Below are 12,577 nucleotides of genomic sequence, written 5' to 3' on the forward strand. Positions count from 1 at the left end.
GTGGCTCGTCTTTAAATTCAACAAAAAAAGAGAAAAACTTGAAATAAGAATAGAAATGGGTCTCTCACCGCCACTCACGCTCCCCAGCCTGCTTTATATTTCATGAAACATGAGTTTAAAGTAAAGACTTGAGAGTACGGTGCCAACAGATGATCTACTCTTTAACATACTCCCCCATTAACATGGGAAAAGAAATAAAACACATGTTCAGTGCTTATATTTTATACCATATTTTTTTCATCATTCATAATTTACTCACTTTTTTCTCATCAATTAGAATTATAAGAAGTATGAATCACGACACTCACAACATGAGTAACTCAACCGAGACACGTGGGTGTCATTTTATCCTTTTTCTATTCTTAAAATGTAGAAAATTTTAAGAAATTTTGTGCAAATGTTTTGTGCGTTAAAAACATTGGTTTGAGAACAGGTGAGTCCAAGCAATCAGATCACCGTATTTGGCAACAAGTGCACGCTGCTCTGGGCCACTCGGTTTCTCTGAAGTTATTTCTCTGCCTCCTCAGATGTGGTCCACACTCAGCCAAAAAAGCTCAACCTGCCCCACTGGCGTCCTGAAATATGTACGAAAGCGGCCACAATACTGCTTCAACTCCTGGTTCAAACCGTGAAATTCTCCCTGATGCTTTCTTCTCGTGAGAATCGATGAAACCAGAATCTCAGTTTCCTCCTTTTCTTGTTTAGAAACATCAGGACTAGCTCGTCATCGCTTGAAGTTGACTGTTTTTTTTCACAGTGCATTTTTTAAGGACAAATTATTCTCTAAATGCAACTCACTCGATATGTATGTACTTTACAAGACAAGTTTGCATCCGAAAAATTCAGTTTCATGTCATGTTTTCACAATGTGGCCTTTAGACAAAATATATAAAAACTGGATGTAATTTCTGGGTCTGAAGAGTTAAATTCACAGCGCCTTTAACTGGCATTCTTTTTTATGTCCAGCAGGGGGCGACTTCTCTGGTATCAAAAGACTTCCTGTTGTATAGAAGTCTTTGGGAAATTAGCCGTCTCCTTTGATCTGTGACCTCTGTAAATACTTGCCTGATTAGTTTATGGGCACAATCAAAGGTTTTAGTTCATATTGAATAAAACAAGAGGTCCACTTTATCACTAATGTTACTATTAGAGTAAGAAAGGAAGACTATCCAGTGCACGCTCACTGAGCCGATGAGCATGTGGTGCTCCTCGTTTCTCAGCCAGATCTTTCCCTTGTTTTGAATCTGAATTCAAAAAGCCCAGATGGTAAGGATGAAAACACTCAGAAGAAATTTAATTTATCTAAATATCTGTATATGTATGATATAAGGATGAAGTTGACATTTTGTGCTTGGATGCTAACAGCAGCAGGTATTGATTATTGCACATTAAGATATAAAGAAACCCCACTGCGTGCATGTGTGTATTCACACGTGTGCATTCACTGCTGCTGAGAGTCTGACAGCAGCTGGAAGGAAAGACCTCCTTCACACACTGTGGGTGCAGCAGCCTGTCACTGAAGGAGCTGCTCAGTGCTGTCAGAGTGACCTGCACAGGACGGGAGGTGTTCTCTAACAGGGGTGACAGCTTATCCACCCGTCTCCTGTCACTCACGACCTCCACTGGATCAAGGGGGCGAACCAGAACAGAGCTGGTCTCCTCGATCAGCGATGCATGTGAATTCTGTGTTGTAGAAATGTAAATGTCAGCTTGACCTCATTCGACTGCCAGACGTGGCCCCTGTTTTCAATGCAACAATTTCAGCTGTTGCACCATACGGTTGATGTTTTATAATTATGCAATAAGTGTGAACACATTTGAATGGCTGTATTTAACAAAGGGCATCTTTGCTGTGGTAGTTTTGAATCATTGTGCAAAAACGTGTTTGACTGAGTGCGAATATGTTTTGCAGAAAGGTAAATGAGACCTGAACACTGTGAAATGAGGTGAAAACTTTGACAATAGCGATTCATTCAATAAATAAGCTTCCCAGAAAGCATTTTGCTGCTGAGTAACATCAGCTGACTGTCTGAAATGAAATGAAAGTCGTGTGGGTGTCAGCAAAGCGAAGTTTGTCTTTATAACATCATTTTATCGATTAGAGTCAAATTAAACCAAACACTTTTCATCAGAGAAGAGTGTTAATGAAAAATATTCACCATCACGACCCCTGAACTGCTCATCGCTGTAACGTTTCCTGCTTCATTATTACCTCAAAGGATCATCTCAGTGGAGTTTGCTCAATTACAGGATCAAACACATAAGAGGATCATTTCCAGCCATTCAAAGACATTAAAACTCGTAAAAAAATGTGTTAAAGATATACACCACGATGACAACTTAAACTTCTGACCTCTTGCCGGGGAGTCTATTTCCTATCCTCCCTGGTGGGGGTCACAGAGGTGATGGTTGTGACAGTGCAGACACGTTAGGTTCACATTGCAATTAATGAGACAGAATTTCAATGCAGAGAAACATAAATGGCTTCGAAGGCTCAAAGAATGTCAGGGACACGATTATAAATCGACACAATGCTGGAGTCGACTACGAGAGAAGGTGACAACGGTCGTGTGATTATTTTTAAATAGAAGAAATATGAAAATCATCAGTTGCTCCTAGTCTGGAGTTCCATGCAAGATCTTTCCTCATGGGGTGAGGATGATGATGAAAAAAGTGGTGGATCAGCAAAAAAACTATACAGGAGGAGCTTGTTAACCTGAAGGCAGTAGGAACACAGTCAGAGCTCCTCGCCATAATGGAGTGAAATCTTACATCGCCCACAAGGTCCCCCTGCTCATGTACATGCCCATCGTAAGTTTGCCAGTGAACATCTACATGCTTCAGAGGAAGTGCTGTGGTCAGATGGAACCAAAATCAAACTCTAACTCAGAGGAAGAGAAATGATGAGTACGACCCAAAGAGCAGCATCCCCACAGTAAAGCACAGAGGTGGAAACATTATGCTCTGCAGCTGTTTTCCTGCTGAGGGTTCAGGACGACTTCACCATACTGAAGGACCAGCAGAAGGGGTCGTGTACCGTAAAGTCTTGAGCACTTCTGTCCCTCAGCTAGATCACAGAAGATCTGAAGTTAGGTTTAACAGCATGGTAATGACCCAAAACATATCACCAAGACAACAAAAGAGCAGCTAAAGAAGCAGCTAAAGAAGACTCACGTTAAGGTCATGGAGTGGCATCGCCAGACTTCAGTCCTACAAAAGATCTGTGGAGGGAACTAAAGCTTCGAGCCGCCAGGAAACCTGAAGGATTTAGTGTTTCTGTACAGAGGAGTAGGCCAGAATCTAGAAATGTCTAGTTTTGTGGTTGCAAATCAAATGATAACTATTAGGAAATTTGTGTTTTTCTGGATTTGTGGTTTATATTATGTCTCTTTCCGTTAAAATAAAAGGACCGTAAAAATGTGAGACCGTTCATTTAATGCTCGCGGTGCAGCTGGATGTTCAGAACTATTTCAAAGCAGTGGACAATCAAATACTGCATTAAAAAAACAAAGACGTGCATTTGTTTTCTTCACTGGAATAATGTGATCAAGATTTCTTACTTGATAAAAGACAGTCTGACTTGACCTCTGTTGCACAATCCACAGTGCAGTTCCACTTCTTCCAGTTCTGAATGAAGAATTAACATCAGTGTTTTAACCATGTTTTCTGGGTTAGGACGCCAAGACATGGATTCAGAGAACTGGAGTTACTGGTTTATCGAGAAAAAAGAGATAAATGATCTAAAAGATCTATTTATTTTTCTTCCAGCTGTTCTTAAATGTTTTCCACTCTGTAGAAAGAATATGAACAGCTTCATTAATGCAATTAGAAATAACTTTTTCACTCCAGACCATCTTCTGTCTGAACTCGTCGCAGGATTCGTCTGCAGGGTTTCACCGCTGAGTGCTCTCATGCGAACGGGGTGTTTATCAGGACCTTTTATGGGGACCGGACACATGCTGATTACATAAATGTGTTACGCCTGCTTTGTCATCCTCCATGCATCTGGAATGACCCTTGGCACCGCTCTGCACACACACTCGCACACCGACACGCAAGCACACACAGGATTGTGTTGAGTCTCCAGCACTGGGGATGTTTCATGCCTTGATTGAAGATAAATTGTGTTTCAGATTAAACCAGAAGGGGGGGGGGGGGACTATATTGTGCTTGATGGTGAACTCCTCCAGCTGCAGGAAGAAGGGATTAAAAAAGACCATCTTACACAACCTTCTTGAAATAAACCCGGGTGGCCCCTCAGAAAATCTACACTGAGAACAAAACAAAGGGCTCCACTGCAGCATGCACGGCACCTGTCAGGGATATTTTTTAGCACCTGACTGCTAGTCTCACAGACAAGCATGCATACAGCTAGAAGCAGGCTAAAGAGTGGAAACAGTATCCTAACCACATAACCCAGTTTGTTATGGTCCCCCTGTTGCCACTACTGACACTTCAAGAGATAGCATACTCAGGGGAGGGCACTGTCACCTTGGATAAAGGCATCTTTTGATTAATGGCTCCCCGCGCGTCACTGGGTCTAAAGAAAGCTTTAGCGCACTGTGCATGAAGCATTTTGTGCACTCAGAGCCTCAGCGGTGTGGTTTTTGGCAGACATGGCATGAGAGTGTAATATCACATCTGATCATTTAAAAGTTAAAATATGAATTAGGATCAGAATGAATACAGCCTGGAGAACTTCAAAACTAGGACAGGGCAGGAATTAACAGTTATTCTAACACATCATAATAAACCTGTGTGTTTTATGGCATACAAAAAATAAAGGGGTTAAGTAAATGTTCAGATTTGGCTGTTTTTGTCTACTCGAGAGATTAAAAAATGGACAATAACCAGAACATCTGAACATAATTATACCTGACAAGCTGGGATCAGAGGACATTTGACAGTTTTCCATCATAAAATGACTTAGAATTGTTTCCCAACTTGTTTTGGCGCACGATCACTTAAAGTGAAGCAATGCGGACAAGAACAAGCGCTTCAGCCCAAGAACGATTTCCCTCAAAGACCGTTAAGTTTTAAAGGTTTCTGGGGCCCCAAAGAAGGTAAAAGCTGCTATAATTTTATATTTATGTTGCGCAGCTCAGTCTCACGACCTCTAATCTGTTTCTGGACACAAATTTACATCTGTCTGGTCTCATATGCTCTGATTTGTGTCAACGTACTGATAATAAATATTTTCCACTGTTGTAGAGTGAAAGAAATTCCACATTTGGAGGTTGGAAGATTTGGTAGAGGAATAAATCATTTCCCCACTTGCACCAGACGCCACAGCTGAAGTCATACAGCACACAGATTTTTAAAAATTCATTATTACATTACATTCAACTTAAAACTCATTATTTGTTTAACACTTTATAATTTTAACATGTTTTATTCTTTATTATTAAAAATGATTTAGTTACGTCTAGAGAGAGATGATAGTTTTGTGTAAAATACAGTGGTTACCATCTTTTTGTGTTTTCCTGGTTTCCTGTTACAAAATCATGATGACTGCAATGAAAATAAACTCGACATCTCACAAATTAATACATTATTGTTTGAGACCGGCCTGATTATATACAGATGCAGAAGTGCTAATAACTGCAGTGAGGGAATTTCTAGCATTTCACTGATCACACTAATTAGCAGATTTCTGTGTCTGCAGATGCACCATTACAGTTGTCACAGTCTGGCGGTGGCAGACTGTATTAATTGTGAAGAGTGGACCCAAAATGCAGACACGAAGGAACTTGGACCAAAGCTTGAGTATTAACAAAAAAGCGAGCCGTTTAATAAGGCTGTTAAAAAAGGTACAAAGAAAGGGCAAACTGAAGTAAACTAACATCAACCTAAACTGGGAGAACTAAGGCTACGTTCACACACAAAAGCGACCGCTGTTTGAACGGTCATGTCGCATTAAATCCGTCTTTTACGTCACTGACACAAGACAGATGCCAATTATCAGCTCCGGAGAAGACACCGCGAACTCTTCCTGGCCATCCAGTGTAGATGTCAGTGAAACTGTTGGGAAGACAACGTTGGAGAAACGTGAACATTTTATTTGTACTGTATAATCTGCAAATTCTGACAGAAATCTGCAACTATCCTTTGAAGCACCGCTCCTCTAAAACAGCAATAAGGATCATTATTAGGTTATTTACATTATTATGTAAATAACAAAATAACTTAAAGCAAAAATTGGGAAACGTAAAGTCCGAAGTCTTTATTATTATTATTAAGGGCCATCAGTCAAACAATACTGTTTGCTCTGGGTCTAAACAGAGCGCGCTGTGTGTGACGTCTTCTTTTGCGCATGCAGGCAAAAATCGGAATTGAGCATTAAGACCTGCAGTGTGAACGTAGCCTAAATAAACAACAAGAAAAACCTAGATATGAAACTTGGAAACATGACATGGAAACCTTGGCGTGAACAACAGACAACCTGACCAGGAATGAACAGAAACACACAGATTAAATACACACAAGGGTGATTAGGGGAAGTGGAAACACATGAGAAAACAGCTGACACTAGTCTGACATAAGGAGACAAAGGAAGCAAAGCTGACTACACTGACATAGGACACAGACCTTCATAATATAACAGGAAACATGGGACGCAGACAAGACAATATAAACTTGACAACATAAGACACGCAGCATGAAACACATAAAGGGCAAAGTGAGAGGGAAACTTAAATACAGCGGTAGAAAACACAAGGGGAAACTAATAAACAACTTAGCTACCCTAAAGAACTCAAACATATCATCCAAATAAACTAAAACTCAAAACGCTGGGTCAACAGACCCAGGAACGTGACAACAGTTTATGGTTGGAGCCTGCTAAACGAGCTTCCTTCCATCAGATGTTAACTTGTTAAAAGGGGATCAACAATTCTCATCCAAATATATTCACTAAATGGTAAATGGCCTGCATTTGTATAGCGCTTTTCTAGTCCCAAAGGACCCCAAAGCGCTTCACACTACATTCAGTCATTCACCCATTCACACACACATTCACACACTGGCGATGGTAAGCTACATTGTAGCCACAGCCACCCTGGGGCGCACTGACAGAGGCGAGGCTGCCGGACACTGGCGCCACCGGGCCCTCTGACCACCACCAGTAGGCAAACATTCCCTCTAGAGCACTACTAGATCTAGAGGGAAAAAAACGCTGATGCTAATGCTAATGTAGAGGCTTACTGTTGCTGTAGCCAGCTTTTATTAAACACGTGACTCCCACACGCCACCTGCGACTCTCAAGTGAGGGATGAACGTCCTTCTTCAAATAGATGTTTTCTTACTTGGTGTTTGTTGATGGTGGTTGAGAGTAATAACTGCTACCACATGAGTCCAAACATAAGACCACAGCATGACTTGCATTACTTTCATACTCAATGAATTATTTGTGACCATTCTGACCCTTGCATGGGGACATGGCTCTGGAAGAGCCTTTTTTCTTCAGACGTGTTTTTAATGACCAGCAGGGGGCGACTTTTAAAGTCCCGTGTTTAGAAATGTACAGGAAAACATCCCTTTGGTTCACGTGCTCTGTGACCTCAGTAAACACAGTCCTGATGAGGTTTTGACTCTTTCAGGTCTTACGGAATAAAACATGATATTAAACTTAAAAATTATGCTGACAGTTACAGTGACATAGATATAAAGCAGGACAACCATGTGACTGAAGAGTTGGTTTTTAAAACTCCAACTCAATTACATAGAAAACCCTCATGTCAAGGCTTCATAAAAGGCGATGACACTTTGTTTATTACCAACTTTTATATACAGTTTATGTCCAGGCCTCATATGTCATTGGCTAATACAGTAAAACCCACCCAAGAGGAGATCTATTCAGAGTAATACTGACTAATAATAATAATAATAATAATAATAATAATAATAATAAGCATTTTTTTTCTTATCCTCTAACCTCTCTGGGACGCCCCGCGCACACTAATGAGAACTTTAATATTAAGATTATTTGTAATTATTTTAATTGCTGGAGTCGCAAATTCATTCCCACTGAGATTTTATTTAGAGTGATTTTGACGCTCATTTGTACTGAGTTGTATTTAAAAAGATCCCCGGGGATGCTTAACTTTATTGACACACTGGGAACCATCTGTCGATCTTGGCTCACAGCGAAATCTGTTGACTCTGCGCTCTGGCACTAATTCGTCTGGAAACGGGGGCACATGGTAAAAGGGTTCCCTTCTCCTGGATGCTTGATAAGAGCACAGCGATGCGCGCGGAGCCTTTCACAAGCAGCTCACCCCGGGCTCGTCTGCTTTTAACTTTCTCGCAGCAGTGACGTCTAGATTGCGCGGGGGATTAAAGATTAGGGTCTGGAACACGGGCAGTCATTGCATAATTAACTCCACGCAGAGGAATCGAGTTATTCCTCAGTCACACTGGATACACTCGACAAAGTGGCACAACGTGGGGGCGTTGTGGGGACGCTGTGCACCACCGCGGCGGCTCCGCGCAGGAGTCAGAAGCTGGATGGGAAGCCGGGCGGACGTTAGGCTGTAGCTCGGGGAAACCTGCCGAGCAAATCATGCGTGGAAAAGGAGTTTTAGTTCGTGGGCAGCTTTAAAGGTGCGATAGTGTTTGTCTGGATTCCGGTCCTGTTCACGGAGGCAGCGATTTCACGGGAAACCAACCCTATCAGAGAGGTGACAGGCTGCTACACCCCAGCTCCGCAGCTCCTCATTAAATGATCCTGACAGTGTCTAACCTCTGACATTACCCGGGCATCTACACCCGGCCTGGCCACGCGGTTGTATTTTTTTTCTGGGTACAGTTCAGTCAACACCATCAGAAAACTGCGCTGCTGGGACTTTTTCCACTCTCAGTCACAAGGATAAAATACTTCAGTGAAGTAACAAGAAGACATTTAGTTCCACACATGGAAATTATGTGAAAAATAAAAGGCCTGGAAATGCGTCGCAAATGCTTTTATCTGCTGGGGGTAAGTTCTGCGTCTTTTTGCGCCTCCGCTTCGTCTTCTCGCCTTTGGACATTTAATTAAAACGTCCTAATAACAGCTCGGGGAAATCTGTGCTGTTATCGCTGATTGCAGTTGAGCACAGTCTTGGTGTGAAGGCTTTAACACTATCCCCCCATCCAGATGTCGGGTTTGGGTATTGTCTCTGTCTCAGATTGCTATTTTAAATCAATTTTCATTAAAGGGACGAGAATCCGAGTTTGTCTGAACTAAAATGTTTTAACAAGGACAATAATCTCTCTCTCTCTCTTTTATGTGTAAATATATTGTTATAGCACTTTGCGTCCTATGACTTTAACTAAGCGCTGAAGCTTTGCTGAAGCGTGCTGGTGCGTTTTTACTTGTAAACACTGAAACTTGAACCAGGACTTTGGGTTAAGGTGGCATGAGAAAAACGATCCCAATGGCACGATCCCATACCCTCTGAAACCGGAGCTCAAGCACTGGTGAAGAAAAGGGGCAAAAAAGCGGATCTGGGACACATTTCTGAGATGAAACTGGGTGTTTTAATGCAGCAAGTGCACTCCTTTAATATCGAACAAGAAAAGCGAGCGCGGTGATGTTGAAATTTCTCCAGCCCCATAACGCTGAGATCTGATATCACTCATGCTGTGACCCCTTCATAGCAAAATGGAGAGCCAGCTGAGGCAAGAATAGGGACATGTGATTTGTTGCACTCACTTGCTGATGTTGTAGATGCCCGAGGTGAATTATTTCATCCACCTCCTGCCCATTGTGCAAAGTGCTGCTGCACTAAGAATAGTCAAGAATCCCGTGAGCCCTTTTTTTTTAAATCCCCCCTGCTTTCTATTCGCGTCCCCATTGTTGTGATTTAAGACCCCACACTCACAGCAGCTCGCGTACTGAATGTCTACTGAGGTCATGAAAGAACAAACACCGGACTGTGTGCAGCTTTAAGGTGCGTGGATTTCTGTGCTGGAAATGTGGCCATTTAACGGTGTGGAAAGTAAAAGTCATGCGTGCAACATTTTATACAGTTAAGGAGTGAAGTATTTGCGTAGTGGTGTCTTTGCACACTCACCTAAATCAGATTAATGTCTGCATTATTGCATTGTTTGCACTGAATTATAGATGGAGCCGATCAAATTTAGATGCAAAGCTGGGTGGCTGTAACTTCTCTTAAAATCTATTTTAATATATGTCATCACTTTTAGATACCCATCTGAGTTTGAGTAGGAAGCTGTTGGCAAGCACACCTTGAACAGGATGCCATCACAGAGCGATGTGACAAATCTACCCAACGCTCATGTGTTTGGACTGTGAGGAGTGTAGGGAGAACCAAAGACTGTATATAAAAGATGGGATGCATATTAAAGCTTCCGCATTAGCGTTTTGGCTGAAACTATGTATTCAGGTTTTTGGAAGCACGAGTTACCATATTTGAATAAAAGTATGGACTGCTGATTCATCAGCTAATTCTGATGTAAACATGCTTTTAAATCAGTTAATGTTAGACATTTCCATATGGGAGTCTGTGAGGATTAGAGGAACTGCACATTTGGCACCAATTCCACTCAGTTTTTCTCCAGAGCAGGTTGTTGGTTGGGTAGAACCTACAAGCTTTCCACAGAAAATCAGCAGCCAATCAGGAGCTTCAAACCAGGTATCCTCTTACAGTTAAGGCTCTACTGAGCCGCCCTTCAGCAGGTGTAAGTTTCACAATGACAGATCTTTACTAAATAATTCAAACTGATGACATAATTATGATGTCTTTATAAGTAGAAGGATAATAGCTATTTCACTGCTGTGTTTACTGTGTTTTGTCTCATTTGTGGATACTTACAAGTATCGAGAAATGGAGAGAGACCGAAGTTTGCGAAACACTGCATCACGTGAAATACAAACACGATCCAGAGATTTAAACACTACAGTTATTGTGGGTACCTGTATGTGGCGACACCCTTATCACTGCCTGTTCTTCATAATAAAAACAATAGATTCCACATTATGCTGCGCCATCGTTCATATACACAAACAGTGTCTCCACCTGCTTTTATGTTGAATAGATTTTTATCATTCTCGTGCCAGAGCTGCCTCGTTCAGTCACGTTTGAGCGAGCAGCAGGAACGTTCGAGCACAGTGACATTTCGCAGGTGAACCACACCTCAAACCTGCATCTGTTTTTCCCGCTTCAGCATTTTTCCTCATGCTGGTTAATAAATCTCTGTCGAAAGCCGGTTTACGACTCTGTTGTCCTGCAGCAGATCCATGCCGGAGGACCCTTTAAAAGTGGAGATGGTATTCAGCTGTAAACGCAGCCAAACTGATTCTCTAAATTAAAAGGAAAAGGATTAAAAACGGAATTAGAGTAAATACTGGAGGCATTGATCTGTCACTTTGTTGGCAAGAGCAACTGTGAATCATTCTGAATAGACTGCATGCCATAGCAGTAGATTGTTTTTATGTAGATACAATCTCAAATTTTTTTTTAAAAAAAGGGCAAGAGGGCTGGAAGCTGTAAAAAAGAAAGACTTTATTATTCTCCGTATATGCATGAAAAGAGGCATTAAATGGCACATGGGACCCAGGAAAGTCTGGGATCAGCAGCTTTGTGCCCGTCCTCAGGCATCCATCCCGAGCGTGCCCACTTGGGAAGCCTCTTCCTCCACTGTTTTTATGCAGTGTCCTCATGTGATGTGGATCATGTGATTCAAACAAGAAGTGGAGATTTGTTTGTTTTATTTTTTTCTTTTGTTTTTTTTTTCAGTTCAGTATCTGATAGAGTAAAATAAATGCTTCTGAAACATCAGTACATCACTGGCGGTATACTCTTTCATGCATATGGTACTGAAATACTGCTTTTGGGATTTTGTCAATATGAAGCATTATTTCTAAGGTGAGACATGCACCTGTCCACAGTGAACCCTGCCTCTTGTTCTGTGGCAGCTGGGCTACAGGCAGGGTAGCCACCCATTTAACAGTAAAAGTACTTAAAACAAGGAGGCTTTGTCATCTTTGTCATGATATAGTATCATCCTGATACTGTATTAAGTTTATTACTTGTAAAGATGCATTTTATTGGCAAAAATAAAAAAAATATTTTTTAAACTGCAATTCCTCTAGTGACCACTTGAGGCGCGGTACAAAAGTGAGTCAGTCCCTATGGAAGTTTTCTATGTGACATCATACAGACATTGCTCAGGAGTTGTCTACCATGTTAGATGTGATATAGCCACCACTGATGGGGAAAAAGGTATGTAATATATGTTTGCACTGATTGCCGATCACGCTTCAACTGAGTCGTCCTCGGTCAGAAGGAATGGTACTCCACAGTGATGTAGTTCAAATAACTTTAATAAGGAGGTGGCAGATGACATCAACAGCATGTACAGCGTTGGTAGGGAGGCGATTGCATTACAGTATTCACATGCAGGTAAAGGGGGGTGTGAGTGTGTATATGGGTGTGTGTGGTCATCGGACTTTTAACAAGGTATATTCTTGGTTGCAAACCGGGGGCTTCTTGTTTATGATTGCTGGAGGATTGTAGTGGTTCCCTGTAGTTTGCATAGAAGATGCCAACTTGCCTGCAAAGACGAGCTGCACACC

At 41.6% G+C, this 12,577-nt stretch overlaps 1 protein-coding gene across 2 annotated transcripts in view; it reads left to right on the top strand.

Moving 5' to 3' along the window:
* The first annotated feature begins 8,204 nt into the window (after window positions 1-8,204).
* LOC146381182 (corticotropin-releasing factor receptor 1-like) overlaps window positions 8,205-12,577 on the top strand; it is a 94,672-nt gene continuing 90,299 nt past the window's right edge. Inside the window, exon 1 of one of the 2 annotated variants that reach the window (XM_084937091.1) lies at window positions 8,205-8,974. In XM_084937091.1, the coding sequence (XP_084793217.1) occupies window positions 8,945-8,974 (30 nt within the window). In that variant the 5' untranslated portion in view covers window positions 8,205-8,944. Of the gene's footprint in view, window positions 8,975-9,041; window positions 9,930-12,577 lie in introns of those variants that run through there. The other variant, XM_084937092.1, reaches the window with a different exon arrangement.

The sequence above is a fragment of the Perissodus microlepis genome, chromosome 8, assembly GCF_051167445.1.
Source record: "Perissodus microlepis isolate ML-2025 ecotype Zambia chromosome 8, ASM5116744v1, whole genome shotgun sequence".
Lineage (NCBI taxonomy): Eukaryota > Metazoa > Chordata > Actinopteri > Cichliformes > Cichlidae > Perissodus > Perissodus microlepis.